At 38.6% G+C, this 22,947-nt stretch overlaps 2 protein-coding genes across 4 annotated transcripts in view; one reads left to right on the plus strand and one right to left on the minus strand.

Annotated features, from left to right (window-relative positions):
- The window catches only part of ZBTB7C (zinc finger and BTB domain containing 7C), a 387,122-nt gene that overhangs the window by 146,600 nt on the left and 217,575 nt on the right, over positions 1-22,947 (plus strand). The window lies entirely within an intron of this gene.
- Positions 9,861-10,404, minus strand: C18H18orf12 (chromosome 18 C18orf12 homolog). The gene is given in 2 exon segments (XM_023207589.1): positions 9,861-10,208; positions 10,210-10,404. Coding segments are annotated over 2 exon segments (543 nt in total).

Here is a 22,947-nt window from a genome sequence, read left to right on the forward strand (position 1 = left end):
CCCTGAGGCTGGAAGCATGAAGTGCTAGGGTGGACCGTGAGCCAGGGAGCTTGGGTTCACATCCAGCTCTGCCGTCCTCTCACTGTGCAGCCTTGAGCCGGTCATTTTACTCTCCTGTGCCTCAGTGTCCCCAGCTGTACAATGAGGCAGCCATTGAAAATGGAGGTAAGGATATTTCAGATTCTTTTCCATGTTCATGCCTTCTTCACATACTCCTGTGACTTTCTAGGGATGTGAATCCTAGCCCTGTGACTAGATACATTGGAATGTCCCAGAGGATAGGGAAGAGGACCTTTGTCTCCTGTGCACCTTCCTTCTGGCCCTTCTGCTCTGCCTGCATCCACAGATGCTAAGATGGCACCAGTTCAAGGTATTCTGTGCAAGGAATGCCCAGGCCAGACCTGCCTCTCCCATTTGATACAGAAAATAGATCTTAATGATGATGTGGAAGATTCAGAGTGCTCACATACCCAAAATGCCTTTCCGTGACCACCATGTCCTGCTTAATGGGGTATTTGGGGAGCCCGCAGAACCTGAGCTGATGCCACCTGGCACTTGCTTCGTAAGAAGCAGGGACAGTGAGAGCTTAGGGTCTATTTGGGAGCCTAGTGTCCATGCCGTGGAGATGTTCTGTGATGCACGGAGTGACTCAGAGGAGAGTATTCCAGGCAGAGCTGTTGGGTAGGGGTCTAGGGTGGGAATCTGAGGTATCCCTCAGATGAACTCTTATTTTGTACAACATCATCCTATGTGAACAACTGTCTCTGGAGCCAGTGACTTAGTGCCGTCTTTGCCACATAGTTCTGGCAGCGCCAAGCCATTATTATGCACCATGGCAATAATCATCACCATGATAATAACAACAGTCTATTTGTTCAGTCTCTTAACTTGGAAATAAATAAGACAGCTGATCCAGTGTGAGCTCCAGCTCTAGTCTATCTGCCCCATCATCACTTAATAACGATCACGGAGCCCCTGTGTGCACACGGCGCCCTGCCCAGCACTCGAGATATTAAATCCACCTAGAAGCAGAGTATAATAATGCTGACCCCGCAGGGATGTTCCAAGAATTAATTCCTGTGGGCTCTCCATTCCGCTTTTCTCCAACACATTCAATCTTAGGAACCCAAGAGTTGGTGACATTTATCCCATGAATTAAAACATTCTGCTGTTGCCCCTGGAACTCTTCATTACAATCCTGAATCAATCAATGGGAGAGAGGAATACTATTTATTAGTTAAGTGGCTGCTATTGAATTCTTAATTCAAGTGGCTTTTAATTCAGTGTTTTCCTTGCTACCCTTCATTTTGCCCTTGCTCATACAAATTTGCCCATTAAAGCCTGGTGGGGGGCCATGCTGATGCCTTTTATCTTGATTTTGTTGTGTTTTATTTTCTGGAGAATGGTTTTCAGTGGAGGAGAAGGCAAGACACTCAGAGTAGACAGGGAGGCCAGATCACCAGGCCTAGGGCTGGCTTTGCTACCGTCTGCTGGGAGGAAGAGGGCGGGCTGGAAGGAGCGAGGGCGTCAAAATGGCTTTTCAGATAAGGTGTTACAGTGAACATGGCCTTCGCTGGTGTCTTGTGCTTTGGTTTTGTCAGCTCGAAAACTTTACTACAGTTCTTGCACCAGATATGAGTCACAGAGCTAGTAGGTGGGATGCATAGACCATCTCCCTGACCGGAAGGGGGCTCTTGAGTGGTGGTTGTTGCAGTCTGCCTTGATCTGCTGCATCTCCGGGAGGTTACCCAGGCTGATCACAGCCACTCCTTGGTGTAGCACATGTTGTTTTCAACAGCTTTACTGGGATATAACTGAATTACAGTAAATTGCACATGGTTAAAGTGGACAATTTGATAAGTTTAGACTTATACATACACCTATGACATCATCACCACATCAAAATAATAGACATATCCTTCACCCCAAAAGTTTCCTGTGTCCCCTTGTGATCATACCCTCCCACTCTTAGTATCCAGATGGAAGGGGATGCTCAGTGACAGATCTTCTCTGTCATTACAGATTATTTGCATTTTCTGGAATTTTATATAAATAGGCTTACACAGCATGTAATCTTTTTATGCTGTTTATCTCCCTCAACATAGTTATTTTGAGATTAATACAATTTGTTGCATGTATCAATAGTTCATTCATTTTTATTACTGAGCCGTATTCCATGGTTGTTTATCCATTTGCCTGTTGATAGACATTTGGGCTATTTCCAGTTTTGGGCTATTACAAATAAAGTTTCTATGAACATTCACGTACGAGTCTGTGTGGATACGTTTTCATTTCTCTTGGACACATACCTAGGAAGGGAATGATTGGACCATGTGGTAGTATATCTTTAACTCGTTAAGAAACTGCCAAACTACTTACCAAAATAGTTGTGCCATTTTCAATTCATATCAGTGATATAGGAGAGTTCTAGTTGGTCTGTATCATCCTCGACATTTGGTATTTGCAGTCTTCTTATTTTCACCATTCTAATTGTTGTGGAGGGATATATCATTGTGGTTTTGATTTTCATGTCCTTTATAACTAATGACACAGAACATTTTTCATGTGCTTATTTGCCATTCTGTTTTTTTTTTTTTTTTTTTTTTTTGGTGAAGTTCTGTTCAAATCTTCTGCCTATTTGAGGGACAGTTGTTTGATTTCTTATTGTTGAGCTTTGGGAGTTGTATACTCCAGATATGTGGGTTGCGTATTTCTCACCTTCTGCAGTTTATCTTTTCATTCTCTTCATGGTGTCTTACAAGGACCAAAGTTCTAAATTTTTATGAAGTCCAATTTTTCAGTTTTTTTCTCTTTTATGTGCAGTGCGTTTTGTGTCATATCTAAGACATTATTGCCTAACTGAAGGTCAGAAAGATTTTTCTCTTGTTTTTGTACAAAAATTCTATAGTTTTAGGTTTTAATTAAGTTTGAGTTTATTTTGTGTATGGTACAAAGTATATATTTAGCTTTTTTGCAAAAGAATATCTCGTTTCATCAAAATTTGTTGAAAAGACTATCCTTTTCCCATTGAATTGCTTTTACACTCTTGTCAAAAATCAGTTGTTTGCAGCTGGGCATGGTGGCTCACGCCTGTAATCCCAGTACTTTGAGAGGCTGAGGTGAGCAGATTATTTCGCTCAGTAGTTCAAAGCCAGCCTGGGCAACATGGTGAAACCTCATCTCTACTAAAAATACAAAAATTAGCCAGGTGTGGTGGCATGCGCCTGTAGTCCCAGCTACTTGGGAGGCTGAGGCCTGAGAATCGCTTGAACCTGGGAGGTAGAGGTTGCAGTGAGCTGAGATCGTGCCACTGCACTCCACCCTGGGCAACAGAGCAAGACTCAGTGTCCAAAAACAAACAAACCAAAAAAAAAAAAAAAAAAAAAAAACAGGCCAGGCACGGTGGTTCACACCTGTAATCCCAGCACTTTGGGAGGCTGAGGCGGGTGGATCACCTGAGGTCAGGAATTCGAGACCAGCCTGGTGAACATAGCAAAACCCATCTCTACTAAACATACCAAATTAGTGGAGTGTGGTAGTGTGCATCTGTAGTCCCAGTTACTTAGAAGGCTGAGGCAGGGAGAATTGCTTGAACCTGGGAGGTGGAGGTTGCAGTGAACCGAGATCATGCCATTACACTCCAGCCTGAGTGACAGAGCGAGACTCTGTCTCAAAAAAAAGAAGAAAAAAAAAAGTGTGCTGGGATTTTGATTGGGATTGCATTGAATCTGCAGATCAATTTGGGGGATAATTGACATATCAACAGTCTTCCAACCTATGAACATGGTATATGTCTCCATTTATTTAGATCTTTAATTTTCTGGCACTATTTATAGTTCTCAAAACAGATTTTGCACCTCTATTGTATTTATTACTGAGCATTTCATATATTTTGATGTTATTGTCAGTAGCTTTCTTATTTCAATTTCCTATTGTTGCTAGTAAGTAGGAATACAATTAATATTTATATATTGATCTTACACATCGCAAACGTGGTACAACTCTCTTACTAGTTCTAGTAGCTTTTGGGGGATTTCACTGTATTTTCTACATAGATAATCGTGGTGTCTGTGAATAAGGGCAGTCTTACTTCTGCTCCAATCTAGATGCTTTTTACTTCTTTTCTTATTGCAGTTGCTAGAACATTCAGGACAATGTCGAATAGGAGTAGTTAGAGTGGATAGCCTTGACTTTTTTTCTGATCTTAGAAGAAAAACATTCAGTTGTTCATCATTAAATATGATGTTAGCTATAGGTTTGTTTGTACATGTTAGCAGGTTGAAGAAGTTTCTTTCTATTCCAAGCTTACTTTTGTTTTCTGTTTTTATTTTTTCCTCGAGATGGGGTCTTGCTCTGTCACTCAGGCTGGAGTACAGTGGTACAATCATAGCTTACTGCAGCCTTGAACTCCTGGGCTCAGGTGATCCTCCTGCCTCAGCCTCTTACGTAGGTGGGATTATAGGTGCAAGCTACCATGTCCAGCTGATATTTATTGATACTTTTTTTTTTCATAATCAGAAATGGATGTTTGAGTTTGTCAAATGCTTTTTGGATGATCCTTTTTTTTTTTTTTTCAGCCTGTTAATATGGTGCCTTACACTGATTTTCAAATGTTAAACCAACCTTTCAATCCTGAGATAAATACCACTTAGTCATGATATTTTATCCTTTTAAAATATTGTCAAATTCTATTTGCTGAAATTTCATTTACAATTTCTTATCTTATTCACGAAGGATATTAGTCTGTAGTTTTCTTTTCTTGTCTGGTTTTGGTGTCAGGGTAGTGCTGCCTCATGGAGTGAGTTGGGAAATATTCCCTTCCCTTCAGTTTTCCAGAAGAGTTCATGTAGAATTAGTATAATTTCTTCTTTAAATGGTAGACTTTAGCATTTAGACTAGTGAAGCCAGCTGGGTCTAAAATTTTCTTTATGGAAATTTTTTTTTTTTTTTTTTTTTTTTTTTTTTTTTTTTTTTTTTTTGAGACGGAGTCTTGCTCTGTCGCCCGGGCTGGAGTGCAGTGGCCGGATCTCAGCTCACTGCAAGCTCCGCCTCCCGGGTTTATGCCATTCTCCTGCCTCAGCCTCCGGAGTAGCTGGGACTACAGGCGCCTGCCGCCTCGCCCGGCTAGTTTTTTGTATTTTTAGTAGAGACGGGGTTTCACCGTGTTAGCCAGGATGGTCTCGATCTCCTGACCTCGTGATCCGCCCGTCTCAGCCTCCCAAAGTGCTGGGATTACAGGCTTGAGCCACCGCGCCCGGCTGGAAAAGTTTTTAACTACATATTTAATTACCTTAATAGATATATGGCTTTAAAGGCTATCTCTTTGTTGTTTAGTTTTTGGTTCCAGTTTTTCAAAGCTCTGTTATTGGGTATATAGTAGTTTCCAGTTGTTATGTCCTCCTCCTGATGAATTGATCCTTTCATCATTATGAAATTTTCTCTTTATTCCTGGTAATATTTTTACTCTGAAATCTACTTTGTCTGACACTAATATAACTAGTCTAGCTTTCTTTTCATTAGTATTAGCTTGGTATATATTTTTGATCCTTTTATTTTCATATTTTTTATATTTAAAGTGGGTTTCAGTTTATAGTTGGGTCTTCCTTTATATCCATCTAACAACCTGTGCCTTTTAATTATAATGTTTAGACCACTTATGTTTAATGTGATTATTGATGTTTAGGTTTAGATCTATCATCTTTCTATTTGTTTTCTATTCATCTCATCTCTTATTTGTTCAGTTTTTCCTCTTTTTCTGCCTTCTTTTGGACTGAATATTTTTGTGATTCCCTTTTATCTCCTTTGTTAACTACCTGTATTTCCTATATTTGTATTACCAGTATTACCTCAGGTTGCTCTCAGGTTTATAATATGTATCTGTAATGTCAAAGTCTACTTTCAAATGATATTATACCACTTCATTAATAGTATACAAACCTTACAATAGTACATTTTCATTTCTTTCCTTTTGACCTTAATGATAATGTCGTCATACATTTTACATTTACATATGTTATAAACCCCATATTATATTGTTATTATTTTTGTATAATTATCTTTTAAAATACAGATATAAATGCAAATACCATTTCTAAAGCTATAATTGCTTTGTCTAGATCCATATTTCCACCTGGCATCATTTTCATTGTGCTTGAAGAATGCCCTTTAGCACCTCTTATAATATGGGCCTTCTGGCTATTATTTTTTCTTTAGCTTTTGTATGTACGAAAAAGTCTTTATTTTACCTTTGCTTTAGAAAGGCATATTCACTGTGTAGAAAATTCCAGGTTGATAATTTTTCTTTCAGTATTTTACAGATATTGCTCTACTGTCTTTTTGCCTACATTATTTTGTATGAGAAATCTGCTGTAATCCCTATACTTTTTTCTGCATGTAATGTGTCTTCCCCTTCACTCACCCTGGTTGCTTTTAAGATTATGTCTTTATTATTGGTTTCGAACAATTTGATTATGACATGTTTTGGTATACTTTCTTCATATTTCTTATGTTTCCAATTTCTTGAGCTTCTTGGAACTGTGGGTTTATAGTTTTTTTAAAAAATCAAGTTTAGTAACATTTCGGCTATTCTCTTTTCAAATACTTTTTTCCTGTCCTCCAACTCTCTCCTTTCCTCTGGAGACTTTAATTACACATAGAACAAGCTGCTTGAAGTTGTCCCCACAGTGCACTTTTGCTCTGTACATTTTTAAAATTCTTTTTTTCTCTACGTGTTTCTTTTTGGATAACCTCTATTACTATGTATTCAAATTCCTTATTCTCTTTTGGAAAATAGGGGAGGGTGGAGGGAACAAAATCTTATCTGCTGTTATTGGATTCTATCCAGTGTATTTTTCATCTGAAAAAGACAAAATTACAACACATCTGATTTAAAGATGTTAATTGGCTTTTATTTTCCATCTAGAATTGTGCAACACTTCATTCTACAAAATAGAATGAGTGTTCTGATGAGCTGAGCAGGGGTGGTTGGCTTTATAGACAGAAGGGCCCAGGAAAGAGAACCAAATAACAAAAGTAGATTGGTCATTTCAAAGTTACTTTTCTTGTAAAGGTGAAAGCAGAGAGGACTTTCTTATCATGCTGGCTAAAACTTCCCTATTTGGAGATTTGACTATTATCTCTCTCTCTTTCTCTCTTAATTTCTTGGAAGGTCAGATAAACAGCTTTGTTTCAGCTTGGTGCTGTGGAACTTCAGTGTCAGTGACTCCATTTCGGTTTGGTCTGTTGGGCCTACTGCAGGAGCTCAGTCCAAACCAATGGCCTCTTAGAAATTTTATTTAACACATTCTAAATATTGTACTTTTCATCTCTAGAAGTTTTATTTAGTCTTTTTATATCTTACTTTTTATGTCTTAACTTTTTGAACTATGAAATACAGTTGTAAGAACTTTTTCATTGTCTTTCTCTGCTAATTCTAAGTTCTGGGTCAGTTTGGATTGATTGGCTTTCTCTCCTTAATAGGGCCATATTTTACAGCTCCTTTGCATATCTGGTAATTTTGTATTGAATGTCAGACATTGTGAATTATATCCTGTGTGCTGGACATGCTTGTATTCCTTTAAATTTTCTCGAGCTTTATTAAAGGGCTCAATTAAGATATCTGAAATAGTTTGATGACCCTGTTGAACCTTGTTTATAAGATTGTTAGGTGAGACTAGATTCATATTTAGTCTAGGACAGTATTAAGATCTTTCTCAGTACTTTAGCCCTGTGAATTGTGAGATTTTCAAGTCTGGCCAGTGGGAACAGCATTATTCTTGATCCAAGTGAGCATCATGAACAAACCGTAATAGGTTCATTGCCTGATGTGCATAGCAAGTCAGTACACTGAGATACCGGATTGCAGCAGGAAAGGTTTAATCATAGGGCTGCTGAATGAGGAGATGGGCGGAAACCTCAAATCTGCCTCCCCAAGAAGTTTAGGACTAGGGTTTTTAAGGGCTTTGGAATGACTGAAGTGTGGAGATTGTTGATTGGTCAAAGAACGCTGGGTGAAGTTGAAGCGGTATCGTTGTCTGGCGTAAATACACAGGGTTCATTGTCTTGCATCCAGAAGATTAACGACATGGACACACACACACACGGAGTGGGTTAAGGAACATTTAATAAGCAGAAGAAAGGAGAGAGGAGGGTAGTTCCTCTCTCTTGTGAGAGAGGTGTCTGAAAAAGGGAAGAGTGGCGGACCGCAGCAGATTTTATAGGCAGGCTTGAGGAGGCAGAGCCTGATTTACATAGGGCCCACAGATTGGTTCAACCATGTGTGATGTTTACGTAGCGCAGAGGGGGTGGGAGAAGGCTGATCACCTCACTCTGATCTTATTATGCAAATAGGCTTTCCACTTGGCCAGGGCCATCTTGTCTGCTCCTTACTGTACACGTGGCTGGCAAAGGGAGAAGGGAAGATGGAGCTGCCATTTAGAACTTGCCTATTCCCGAGTAGTATTTTGCTGCCGGCAATCATGCATGTAAGCTTCCAGCTTTCTTGTCTATGTCTGCAACTTGATTTTACAGGCTGCTATTTGTTAGAAAATGGTTTGGGGGCTGCTTTTCATTAAAAAGCAAAACCTTACCAAGAACTCCCATACCCTCACTATCTGCCTAAGTAATTTCTTCTTAACTCCTATATCAGAGTCATGGGACAAGGTGATGAAGAAACTGTATTCTCATGAGATTCACTTCTTCTATGGGGGTCTTCAAGCTGGTTGGCATTAGCTGTTTTGCTGGAATTTAGGATCTAAAAAACAACGTAAACAATTTCTGAGATCCTACTTATTGGAGTAATGGGGATGCAAGTGGTCAGTATCTAGTGCTACTGTGACTTTCAGTTACAAGGAAGTAGGTCAAAGCACAGCCTAACTAATGCTTAATTATAACTGTATTTCTGTCCAGAATTCTTGTTAACCCTATGAGGGTTACTTCAGTACTATTTCTTTTACCCCTTTTTGGGTGGTTCTTTTCCTCGCCTTGGGTATTTTCCTGACATGTTTGCACTAATCAGTACTCTGATGATTACTTGAGGGGAGCCCTCTACAGATCTTTGAGGTTCTTTCTCTTCTCTCTGGTGCTCTGTCCTATAAACTTTAACTGCTTTGATCTCCCTGGACGCTCAACTCTGTCTCTTCAACTCAGGAAGAATGCTAGTGCCTCAGTTCCCCCTTCCTGCTCTATGGCCTACATACTCTCTCAAGGCTATAGTTTGGGCAGTTGGGCTCACATTATTTTTTCTCATCTCTCAGGCATCACTGTCTTTCAGTGCCTCATGTCTGGTGTCTTGAAAACGGTTGTTTCACCTATATTGTCCAGTATTTTAATTTTTCCAGGCGTGAGGGTAAATCCAGTCTTTGTTTCTCTACTTTGGCTGAAAGCCAGGGTCTGCCCCGGATCTTTATTTTTTTAAGTATTTTTAAAGGTATTTATTTTACCTTGACTAGATCCCTGGCACATGAGGGATTTTTTTTTTCTTTTTCTCTCTTTTTTTCAACCCCTATTCCACCATAACCCCATCAGTTTTGGAGCCCTGGAAGGCTCTGTCTGTTCACCCACACAAATCTGAGTGAATCCTATCCATCCCTAAAGGGCCAGCTCAGGGCACTGCTCCAGCAACCTTTGCACTGCTGTAAGTCCAAGCACATCTGTTTCTCCTCCTCTCTACTCTATAGGTCTATGCAGTCTTTTCAATATTGACTTTGTATATGTATGTTTTCCTCTAAACTGATGGATCGTTAAGGAAAACACTGGGGTTCATCATCTCCCTACGTATCACCTTAAGAGGCAGTCACCTTAAATCTCTACATTCATCATAGAAACAGAAATTCCATTAATAAATGTCAGGGACTGCCTCCTTAACCTTGGTGCTCTATTTCCCTCCCACTTTCAGCATTCTGGCTTATTCCATGGGTGGAGGAGGAAGCCAGGTTGGCTTGGTGGGAGGGGAATGGCATCAGTGTGAGGTCATGCCACATCGTCCAGAATGCCAGCTCCACACCACAGTGACACATTGCAGGATTGAGCAATGCAGCTGGAGGAAAGAGAGGGAGACCCGTGTCACTTAGACTACAAACAAAAGGGGGGCAGGTGCAAATACAAAGCAAGGACCTGGCGGGAAGTGGCAGGTACACCTGGGCACATACCACCAGTGCCTGCAGAGAGTGGAGGCAGTGAGAGAGGAGCCATGCCCCATGAGGGATTTTTATTATTATTATTATTTAAGAATGAGGAAACTGAGGCCCAGGGAGAGGAAGTAACTTTTCCAATCACAAAGAAAGAGTCAGTGGCAAGAGGGAGAACTAAGATATCTTTAGGCCCAAATGTACTTGCCATTGTGTTTTACTCTCTGCACAAGTTGTCCCAACTCACAATACCTTCACAATGCACTATTCTCTCCATAGTGCTATGAAGAAATGGAACCTGCAGCAAGGTGGATAAACTTTCCCCAAGCCACAGAGGTAAAAACATATTTCAATCCCTGGGTTGAGTCCGAAGCCAGTAGTGCTTTAGAACGCAGCCTCCCAGTAAGTGCTGGGAGTACTCCCAGTAAGTGCTAATAGTAAGTGATGCTTTGTTCAATTCTTTTAAAAAGTTTATTTGTTCTTTCATTAATTTATTCTCTTAACAAACATTTATTGATTACCTTTTCTTTGTCAGTCACAATATTAAGTGCTAGATGAAAATATGGGTAAAAACAAATGAAGTGGTGTCATTGTCTGGGGTAAATACCCAAGGTTTGTCATCTCACACCAGAGCAATTGAGGGCGCGGACACACAAGAAGTGAGTTTAAGAGCAGAGGTTTAATAGGCAAAAGAAAGAGAAAAGAGAATAGCTGTCTCTCCTGCAGAGAGAGAGAGAGAGGCACCTGAATGGGTCCTCCAGTTCCGTGGTGAAATGCATGGGGTTTTATGGACAAGCTTCAGGAGATGGTGTCTGATTTACATAGGGCCCGAGAGATTGGTCAGAGCAGGTGTGACATTTGCATAGTCCATGAAGAAGCTGGCCATCCAACCCTGATCTTTTAGTATGCAGATGGGTTCTCTACCTGGCCAGCACCATATTGTCTGTTCCTTACTGTACACATGGTTGGCAAAGAAAAGGGAAGATGGAGCCACCATGTTGAACATGCCTAGCCCCAGGTAGCCTTTTCCTATTGGCACAGCTGCTGGCATTCACCTGTGCAAGATTCTAGCTTGCTTTTTCAGGCTGCTCTTTGTTGGAAATGATTTGGGGGCTGCTTTTTGTTAAAAGGAAAGTCTTACCGAAGACTCTTTTACCCTCGCTATCTGCCTAAATCATTTCGTTTTAGATCCTGCATCACAAGTGTGGTCCTTACTTTCCAGGGTCCCTCCCCTAGTACGAATGTTAGAACTAAGAATACAAATAAATGCTATCAGCTATTTTATATGCTATAATAGGTTTGTTTGTTTTTTCAAACATTTTATTTTATGTTTATTTCTGGGGGGACAGGTTCCTGCTCTGTCACCCAGGTTGGAGTGCAGTGGTGTAATCATGGCTCACTGTAGCCACAGCCTCGTGAGCTCAAGTGATTGTCACGCCCCATTCTCCTGAGTAGCCAGGACTACACAACCATGGTCAGCTAATTTATTTTTATTTGTATTTTTAGTAGAAACAAGGTCTTGCTATGTTGCTCAGGCTGATCTTGAACTCCTGGGCTCAAGTGATCTTCCCACCTCACCCTCGCAAAGTGCTGGGATTATAGGCATGAGACACTATGCCTGGTCAGATATTTTACTTTTAAACATATGCGAAAGTTTAAGTTCAAGCAAATCACAAGAAAAGAAGCATTAGTGGGTTAATTCAGAGATTGTCTCCTATATAAAAATTTCATAGAAAAACAGGATGATTAAATAATCACTGTTAGACTGGATACAATAAAAAAAAAAAAAAGCATTGTTTCAAGATCATTAGATCCTGACTGACAGTCAGCTGAGTGGGTGGGTATCTGGCTTCCCAGAAGAGGTCTTAATCTTATTAAAGTTTATCAGAAAATTGCTTAAGCATTTTATCAACACTAATTTCTTCCCAGAAAGAGGTTGGAAATTACATCATACAAAAAGGTTCTGTCCCATTCCAAGTTTGGGACTGTGTTTTTTTTATTAAGTATGGGCATATACCACAGTGGAGCAAAAGAGAGATCAGGTCAGTTCCACCATGAGGACAACAGTTAGTGATAACTAGCATCATTTGATTGAGTGTTATATGGCAGGCACTGTTGCCTTCACTTGAGAGATATTAACTCACTAATGCTCACATAGTGCTGTGAGGTAGGGGCTTTTCTTATCCCCTTTTCTACAGTGGAGGAAAGTAAGGCACAGAGAGTTTAACTTGTTCAAGGCCTCCCAGCTAGAATGTAGCAGAAAGATCAGGAAGGTATCACAAGGAAGATGGGTGAATCTGTTCCCCAAGGGGATGATAGGGAGAAAAATATTCTGGGAAGACTGGACCCCCAACCCCATTCTATGCTGTGAAGCTGTGCTTGTTTTCAGAGATGTGGGGGATTCTGGATCAGTGGAACCACTTGACCCCCACACATGTCACTGGAGAAATCCATTTGGGCTTATGCCTGGGTTTTAGAGAGTGGCTGACTCAAGTCCCAGCTGTGTTTCTAGACCATGTGTTCTGGTATGGACAAAGTGGAGACTCCTCTTCACCTAACAGCTTTCAGACATATAGGCAAAACTTCCTGCCAAGGCAAAAACACATTAGCTCTGCTGGCCATGGACAGGTGACTGGAGTGGTTTCCAGGGTCATTTTCGCTCCAGCCTTAGTATTCCATCTTATTTTGTTTGCTTCCTCCTTTGTTCAACGTGTTTCTGCATTGCCTTTAAACTCCACAGAAGGATGTTGAAAGTGGTGGTAAGAAGAGTCTTGCTATTGTAGTGTAAATAAAAGTAAAGATGATAAAGTTTTACAGGGCTACGTACAAATTGATAGTTGGTGCAGTATTACTTCAGGCACAGGAAGAGCCTTTCAGAATCTAACCTGTTAGAAATTACAAGAGTTTCTGTGTGAAAATTTAAAGAGAACGTTTAAAAAATAATATTTCTTATGTCACCTATAAAAATTCCACTAACCCCAATACAACTATTATATTATTTTTACGTATTATCTCTTCTAAATGTAATACATGCTGGGAGTGTTATCTGTGGTATATACCTACTATTTTGTGTTCTGTTTGTTTTCAGTGACCAGTGGATCATAAACATTTTTCATGTTTCTGCATAATTATCATTTTAATGGCCACATAATATTCCATTGTGCAGAGGTACTGTAATTTATTAAACCATTCCCCTTAATGTTAGCCATTTATGTGTTTTCAGTTTGGGGCTTTTATAGATAACACTGCAGTGAGCATCTTCTTGCAAATAGCTTTTTGCTGCTGTTGAATTTCCATAGGAATAATTCCTAATAGAGGCATTACTAGTAAAGGACACAGACATGTATATGGCTCTTTCTCTATATTGCTGAATTGCTTTGCAAAAATATTATTTAATACAGTGCCATCACTCTGGAATGAATCTGCTAGCTTTTTCTGCACTTCAACAGCAGTTAGCAAAAACTTTTTTTTCTAATTTGACAGATAAAACAGTATTTCAACTGGCTTTAATTTACGTTCCTTTGTTTACTAGTGAAGATTACTATTTCTCCATGTATTTGTTTATATTGTATATAATTTTCTATGAATTATCTGTTTATCTGTTATGGTCTTGGTGTTCTTATAAATTTAAATGCACTCTTTGTAGGTGATGACTATTAATCATTTTTGTTTTGTTTATTCAAATACTTTGTTGTCCTTTTTAATTTTAATTTTAATTTCCATACATGATATAAATTATGTTATGTATGGAAATTGTCAATCTCAATCTGTGAGTACTTCTTATTTTTCTGAAGAAGAGAGAGTAATTCTTTTATGTATCTTTTGAGTGTTTTAAATGCCTTTCATTTAATCATTTATTCAACATCGAGTTACCAGGTACCTTTTGTGGGGCAGATAGTCTTCTAGGTTCTGAGAATCTAAAATTTTCATCTTCTTGGAGGTTACATTTTAATGAAAAGAGAGACAATAAGCAAAAATATAACTAATATACAAGGTAGCAATAAATCATATAAAGAAACAGATAAAGCCTAGCAGAGGACAAACAATGACCAGGGAAAGATTTAGTGTTCAGGAAAGGCCACTAACAAAGTGACATTTGCGATAGGGAAGACAGGGAGGGCCAATATCAAAAGGTATCGTTCGAGCAGACCTGGATGAGATGACAGAGGGAACAGAAAGTGCAAAGGCCCTGAGATGGGAACATATGTGGCATGCCGAGTGTATTAGTTTGTTCTCACACTGCTATAAAGAACTGCCTGAGACTGGGTAATTTGTAGAGAAGAGAGGTTTAATTGACTCAGAGTTTGCATGGCTGCAAATAAAGACATACCTGAGACTGGGTAATTTATAAAGGAAGAGGTTTAATGGACTCACAGTTCCACATGGCTGGGGAAGTCTCAGAATCATGGCAGAAGGTGAAGGAGGAGCAAAGTCACGTCTTACATGGTGGCAGGCAAGAGAGCTTGTGCAGGGGAACTCCTACTTATAAAACCATACGATTTCCTGAGACTTATTCACTACCACAAGAACGGTACAAGGGAACCTCCCCCGTGATTCAATTATCTCCACCTGGCCCCACCCTTGCCACATGGAGATTGTTACAATTCAAGGTGAGATTTGGGTGAGGACACAGCCAAACCATGTCAGCACCTCTTCACAGGGCAGCAGGTGAGAGAATGAATGCAGGAAGAACTATCAAACACTTATAAAACCAGCAGACCTCAGATCTCATGAGAACTCACTGTCATGAGAACAACATAGGGGAAACTATCCCCATGATCCAGTTAGTTCTGCCTGGTCTCTCCCTTGACTTGTGTGGATTATGGGGATTAAATTCAAGATGAGATTTGGGTGGGGACACAAAGCCTAACCATATCACTGAGAAACAGGGAAAGCCATGTGTTTGGAGTGAAGCAGAAGAGGTGGAGAATTGGAGAAAACAAGGTTGTCACCAGATGGTATGGGGCCAAGGACACTGGATTTAATCTGAGGGAGATGGCAAGCCACTAAGTTGAGAGGGCATGAAACAGACATCTGATTTACAGTTTAACAGGATCACTAGATATTTTTATATTTGAATCATTTTGGTGGATTTAGCTCTCCAGGTATGTAATCACATCATATACAGGAGATATTTTTGTGTCTTCTTTTTCAGTATTTATTTCCCTTGTGCTGTCTTTATCTTTTTTGTTGTTGTTTTTAAAAACTTTCCAGACAATGTTAAATAATAATATTTTTATTAATGATTTCAATGACAACAATAATAGTAGGCAGCTTTGTATATTCTGAATATAGAGGAATTATTGCTAATTTAAATATGGATGCTCTATGCTGTTAACAGGAATTCTTTTTAATTCTAGTTCTTAAATTTTTATTAGGAATGGTTGTTGATTTCTATAAAATACCTGTCAAGCATGCATTAAAATTATAAGACACTTTTTCTGCTTAGTGTCTTGATGTGGTGTCGCATATTAATAGAACCCCTTATATGAGGCAATACTTGTTTGCCTGAGGTAATCCCACTTTGTCATGGTATAATTTTAGTGTATATATCATTGAATACATTGCTATTCTTTTATGAACTATCTGTGCTCATGATCCACTCAGTCTAGCCCCCTCTATCCCTGACTTGGTCCTCCCCTGACTGTGGTTCAGAGAGCTGTGGGGGCATAGGTGACCAGGCACAGGCAAGGGTGTGTGTGCATGTGGTGGTTGTTAAGGAGGTGGGATGGGGGGTGTCAAAGTACCTGATGTTGATTTCGCCAGCATCGCAGTCTCAAGTATGATGTGATGTCTCATCCTTTTAAGTTTTAGTTTTTATCAAGATATGTATGCCTACAATTTAAAGAATCAGAGAGTTTAATTAAAGTTACTACAGAAAATAGCAGCCCTTTTCCCATCCTCCCTCATTTTCCATTTGTGAGAGACAACTACCTTTTTTCTTTTCTAGCTGTGTATATGTGTGTGTGTGTGTGTGTGTTTTAATTTCTGTTTGCTTTAACTCTAAGTAACAGGCTTATACAATTATTTGCCATTTTTCTATTTTAAGCTTTATTATTAACTGACTTCCTACTATGGAAGATGACAGTTTAGCTCCCTTTACCCCATATTCACACTAGAAACACACTCCCAACACTCCCTCTTTATACCATAATTGTGATTAGATCCAAATTTAGTATTTACAGTATATTATTGTGAAAATGTACTTTGGTTACACCTGAGCTATATGATTCCATTTAGGCACAATTTTTGTTTTCTGGAATTAATAATTGTTTTTGTTTGTATGTCTGATGCTTAGTTTTCTATGTATTTATTAATAATTCCATCCCCAACATTCTTCAATAAATACCGTCCCAATCCTTTCAAATACATCAGACAATCTGTCAGTTTCATCTCCTTGTTGAAATCTCTCTGGATATCTCTGACCATTTTTGTCTGATTGCTTTCTGGAGCACAGCTCTCAGCCTGGGCTCAACCGGCTCTAGCATTCTAGGAATTCCCCCTTCCTCTCTTCTGTTTGGATATCCTGTTTCCTGAATCTAAAATCTGTTCCTTTGTTGGATTGCCTCCTTGTTTTGATGGAGTGCATCCTCCAATAACTTTATGAAAAAAGATGCTTGAGATACTTTCTTCTTTTCCTCTATTCCTTAAAAAATTATGTTTTTACTCTTGAACATATATACCATAGGAAAGTATATAACATTCCTTTTTTCTTATTTTTTGGTGTCTTGATCTATTTTTTTATTCCAATAGGTTTTTAGGGGAACAGGTGGTGTTTGGATACATGGATAAGATCTTTAGTGGTGATTTCTGAGATTTTGGTGCACCCATCACCTGAGCAGTGTACAGTGTTCCCAATGTGTAGTCTTTTATCCCTCACTCCCCTACCACCCTTCCCAAGTCCCCAAAGTCCATTGTATCATTCTTATGCCTTTGCATCCTCATAGCTTAGCTTCCACTTATAAGTGAGGATATACAATGTTTTGTTTTCCATTCCTGAGTTACTTCACTTACAATAATGGTCTCCAACTCCATCCGGGTTGCTGTGAATGCCATTTTTCAATTCCTTTTTTTGGCTGAATAGGATTCCATGCTATATATATACTACTTTTTTTTTCCACTTGTTGATTAATGGGCATTTGGGCTGGTTCCATATTTTTGCAGTTGTGAATTGTGCTGCTATAAACATGCATGTGCAAGTGTCTTTTTCATATAAAGACTCAGTAGTGGGATTGCTGGATCAGATAGTAGATCTACTTTTAGTTTTTAAAGGAATCTCCATACTGTTTTCCATAGTGGTTGTACTATTAATGGTTTACATTCCCACCAGCAGTATAAAGATGTTCCTTTTCACCACATCCACATCAACATCTATTGTTTTTTGATTTTTTTAAATTATGGCCCTTCTTGTAAGAGTAAGGTGGTATTGCATCATAGTTTTGATTTGCATTTCCCTATAATTAGTGATGTTGAGTATTTTTTCATGTTTGTTTGCTGTTTGTATACCTTCTTTTGTGAATTGTCTATTCATGTCCTTAGCCCGCTTTTTGATGGGATTGTTTTTTCTTGCTGATTTTTCTTGCTGATTTATTTAAATTCCTTGTAGATTCTGCATAGTAGTCCTTTGTTGGATGCATAGTTTGCAAATATTTTCTCCCACTCTGTGGGTTGTCTGTTTACTCTTCTGATTATTTCTTTTGTTGTACAGATGCTTCTTAGTTTAATTAAGTCCTATATATATATATATGACTTAATTATATATATCCCAAATATATATATATATGGGATAAATAAATATATAGATATATATATATTTATTTATTTGAGACAGAGTCTCACTCTGTCGCCCATGCTGGAGTGCATTGGCACGATCTCTGCTCACTGCAAGCTCCAGCTACTGGGTTCACGCCATTCTCCTGCCTCAGCCTCCCGAGTAGCTGGGACTACAGGTGCCCGCCACCACGCCCAGCTAATTTTTTGTATTTTTAGTAGAGACGGGGTTTCACTGTGTTAGCCAGGATGGTCTCGATCTCCTGACCTTGTGATCCACCTGCCTCGGCCTCCATCTATTTGTTTTTGTTGTGTTTGCTTTTGGGTTTTTGGTCATGAATTCTTTGCCTAAGCCAATGTCTGGAAGAGTTTTTGTGATGTTATCTTCTAGAATTTTTATGGTTTCAAGTATTAGATTTAAGTCTTCAATGCATCTTGAGTTGATTTTTGTACAAGCTGAGAGATGAGGATCCAGTTTCAATCTTCTACATGTGGCTTGCCAATTATCTCAGCATCATTTGTTGAATAGGGTGTCCTTTTCCCACTTTATGTTTTTGTTTGCTTTGTCAAAGATCAGTTGCCTGTAAGTATTTAGCTTTATTCCTGGGTTCTCTATTCTGTTCCATTGGTCTAGGTGCCTATTTTTATACCAGTACCATGCTGTTTTGGTGACTACGACCTTATAGTACAGTTTGAATTTGGGTAATGTGATGCCTCCAGATTTATTCTTTTTGCGTAGTCTTGCTTTGGCTATGTGATCCCTTTTTTAGTTCCTTATGAATTTTAGGATTGTTTTTTCTAGTTCTGTGAAAAATGATGATAGTATTTTGATGGGAGTTTCATTGAATTTGTAGATTGCTTTTGGCAGTCATGGTCATTTTCACAATATTGATTCTACCCATCCATGAATATGGGATGTGTTTCCATTTGTTTGTGTCGTCTATGATTTCTTTCAGCAGTGTTTTGCAGTTTTTCTTGTAGAGGTCTTTCATCTCTTTGGTTAGGTATATTCTTGAGTATTTTATTTTATTTTTTGCAGCTTTTGTAAAAGGTTTTGAGTTCTTGATTTGATTCTCAACTTGGTCACTGTTGTTGTACAGCAGTGCTATTGATTTGTATACAAGATTCGTTTTGTATCCTAAAACTACTAATATCATTTGTCAGATCTAAGAGGTTTTTTTCTCTTGGGGGTAGAGAGTCTTGCTCTGTCACCCAGGCTGGAGTGCAGTGGCATGATCTCGGATCACTGCAACCTCCACCTCCTGGGTTCAAATGACTCTTGTGCCTCAGCCTCCCAAGTAGCTGGGATTATAGGCATGTACCACCATGCCCAACTAATTTTTTACATTTTTAGTGGAGATGGGGTTTTGCTATGTTCTCCAGGCTGGTCTTGAACTCTGTCCTCAAGCGATCCACCTGCCTCGGCCTCCCAATGTGTTAGGATTACAGGCATGAGCCACCACGCCCAGCCAGATCTAGGAGCTTTTTGGATAAGTCTTTAGGGTTTTCTAGGTGTAGGATCATACCATCAGTGAACAGCAACAGTTTGACTGCCTCTTTACTGATTTGGATGCCCTTTATGTCTTTCTCTTGTCTGTTTGCTCTGGCTAGGACTTCCAGTACTATGTTGAACAGAAGTCCTGAAAGTGGGTATTCTTGTCTTGTTCCAGTTCTCAGGGAAAATGGTCTCAACTTTTCCCTGTTCCGTATAATATTGGCGATGCGTTTGTCATAGATGGCTTTTATTACCTTAAGCTATGTCCTTCTATGCTGATTTTGTTAAGGGTTTTAGTCATAAAGGGATGCTAGATATTGTCAAATACTTTTTGTGCGACTATTGAAATGATCATGCAATTGTCGTTTTTGATTCTGTTTATGTGGTGTATCACATTTATTGATTTGTGTATATTAAACCATCCCTGCATCCCAGGTGTGAAACCCACTAAATCATGGTGTACTATCTTTTTTATATTCTGCTGTTGGAATTGGTTAGCTGCTATTTTTGTTCAGGACTTTTGCATCTATATTAATCCAAGATATTGTTCTGTAGTTTTCTTTTTTTGTCACATCCTTTCCTGGTTTTGGTGTTAGGGTGATACTGGCTTCACAGGATGATTTACGGAGGATTCCCTTTTTCTCTTGCAATAGTTTCAATAGGATTGGTACCAATTCTTCCTTTAATGTCTGAGGGAATTCAGCTGTGAATCCATCTGGTGCTGGACTTTTTTGTTAACAATTTTTTTATTACCATTTCAATCTCACTGCTTGTTATTGGTCTGTTCAGAGTTTCTATTTCTTCCTGGTTTAACTTAGGAGGATTGCATACTTCCAGGATTTTATCCATTTCCTCTAGGGTTTCTAGTTTATGCACACAAACATGTTCATAGTAGCCTCAAATGATCTTTTGTATTTCTGTAGTATCGGTTGTAATATCTCCTGTTTCATTTCTAATTGAGCTTATTTGGATTTTCTCTCTTCTTTTCTTGGTTGATCTTGCTAATGGTCTATCAATTTTGTTTATCTTTTCAAAGAGCAAGCTTTTAGTTTCATTTATCTTTCGTATTTTCTTAATGTCATTTAGTTCTGCTCTAATCTTGGTTATTTCTTTTCTTCTGCTGGGTTTGGGTTTGGTTTCTTCTTGTTTTTCTAGTTCCTTGAGATGTGACCTTAGATTGTCGATAGTCTTTCAGACTTTTTGATGTAGGCATTTAATGCAATGAACTTTCCTCTTAGCACTGCTTTTGCTGTATCCCAGAGGTTTTGATAGGTTGTGTCACTGTTATTGTTCAGTTCAAAGAATTTTTAAATTTCTATCTTGATTTCGTTGTTGAACCAATGATCATTCAGGAGCAGATTATTTAATTTCCATGTCTGTGTATAGTTTTGAGGGCTCCTTTTGGAGTTGATTGCCAATTTTATTCCACTGTGGTCTGAGAGAGTACTTTATATAATTTCTGTTTTCTTAAATTTATTGAGATGTGTTTTATGGCCTATTATATGGTCTATCTTGGAGAATGTTCCATGTGCTGATGAATGCAATGCATATTCTGCAGTTGTTGGGTAGAACGTTCTATAAATATCTGTTAAGTCCATTTGTTCTAGGGTATAGTTTAAGTGCATTGTTTCTTTGTTGACTTTCTGTCTTGAATACCTGTCTAGTGCTGTCAGTGGAGTATTGAAGTCCCCCACTATTATTGTGTTGCCATCTATTTCATTTCTTAGATCTAGTAGTAATTGTTTTATAAATTTGGGAGTTGCAGTGTTAGGTGCATATATATTTAGGACTGTGATCTTTTCCTGTTTAACTAGTCCTTTTATCATTATATCTTGTCCTTCTTTGTCTTTTTTTTAACTGTTGTTGCTTTAAAGGCTGTCTTGTCTGATATGAGAGTAGCTATTCCTGCTCATTTTTGGTGTCCACTTGCATGGAGTATCTTTTTCCACCCCTTTACCTTGAGTTTATGTGAGTCCTTATGTGTTAGAAGAGTCTCTTGAAGACAGCAGATACTTGGCTGGTGAATTCTTATCCATTCTGCCATTCTGTATCTTTTAAATCGAGCATTTAGACCGGTTACATTCAATGTTAATGTTAAGATGTGAGGTACTACTCTATTCATCGTACTAGTTGCAGTCTGAATATCTTGTTTTTTTATTTCATTGTGTTATTGTTTTATAGACCCTAAGATTTATGCTTTAAGGAGGTTCTATTTTGGTGTATTTCAAGGTTTTTGTTTCAAGATTTAGAACTCCTTTGAGCAGTTCTTGTGGTGCTGACTTGGAGTGGTGAATTCTCTCAGCATTTGTTTGTCTAAAAAAGACTTTATTTTTTCCTTCATTTATGAAGCTTAGTTTTTCTGGATACAAAATTCTTGGCTGATCATTGTTTTGTTAAGGAATCTAGAGATAGGACCTTAATCCCTTCTAGCCTGTAGGCTTTCTGCTGAGAAATCTACAGTTAATCTGATAGATTTTCTTTTATAGGTTACCTGATGCTTTTGCCTCACAGCTATTAAGATTATTTTTTTCATCCTGACTTTAGATAACCTGATGACTGTGTGCCTAGGTGATGATCTTTTTGTGATGAATTGTCTGGGTGTTCTTTGAGCTTCCTGTATTTGTATGTAAGGCCAGGAATGTTTCACTTGATTATTCCTTCAAATAAGCTTTCCAAACTTTTAGACTTCTCTTCTTCCTCAGGAACACCAATTATCCTTAGGTTCTGTAATTTAACATAATTCCAAAATTGTAGGAGGCTTTGTTCATTTAATTCATTTAATTTTTTTTTCTTTGTTGGACTGGGTTAATTCAAAAGCGTTGTCTTTGAGCTCTGAAGTTCTTTCTTCTACTTGTTTGATTCTATTGTTGAAAGTTTCCAGTGTATTTTGCATTTCTCTGAGTGTATCTTTCATTTCCAGAAGTTGTGATTGTTTTTTATTTATGCTATCTATTTTGCTGGATATTTTTTTGTCTATATCTTATATTATTTTTAAAATTTCTTTAAATTGGTTTTCACCTTTCTCTGGTGCCTCCTTGAGTAGCTTAATAATCTACCTTCTCAATTCTTTTTTTTTTTTTTTGGAAATTCAGAGATTTCTTCTTAGTTTGGATCCATTGCTGGTGAGCTAGTGTGATATTTTAGGGATGTTCAACAACCTTGTTTTGTCATATTACCAGAATTGTTTTTCTGGTTTCTTATCATTTGGGTAGACAATGTCAGAGGAAAGATCTGGGATGCAAGGGCTGCTGTTCAGATTTGTTTGTCCCACAGAGTGATCCCTTAATGTGGTGCTCTTCCTCTTCCCCTAGGGATGGGGCCTCCTGAAAGCCAGACTACAGTGATTGTTATTGCTCTTTTGGGTCTAGCCATCCAGCAGACCTACCAGGTTCTGAGCTGGTACTAGAGAGTGTCTGCAAAGAGTCCTGTGGTATGATTCATCTCCAGGTCTGTCAGTCATGGATACAAGCACCTACTCCAGTGGAGGTAGCAGGGGAGTGAAGTGGACTTTGTTTTTTTTTTTTTTTTTTTTTTTTTTTTTTTTTTTTTTTTTTT

The sequence above is a fragment of the Piliocolobus tephrosceles genome, chromosome 18 (genome assembly GCF_002776525.5).
Source record: "Piliocolobus tephrosceles isolate RC106 chromosome 18, ASM277652v3, whole genome shotgun sequence".
In the NCBI taxonomy this organism is placed as follows: Eukaryota; Metazoa; Chordata; class Mammalia; order Primates; family Cercopithecidae; genus Piliocolobus; species Piliocolobus tephrosceles.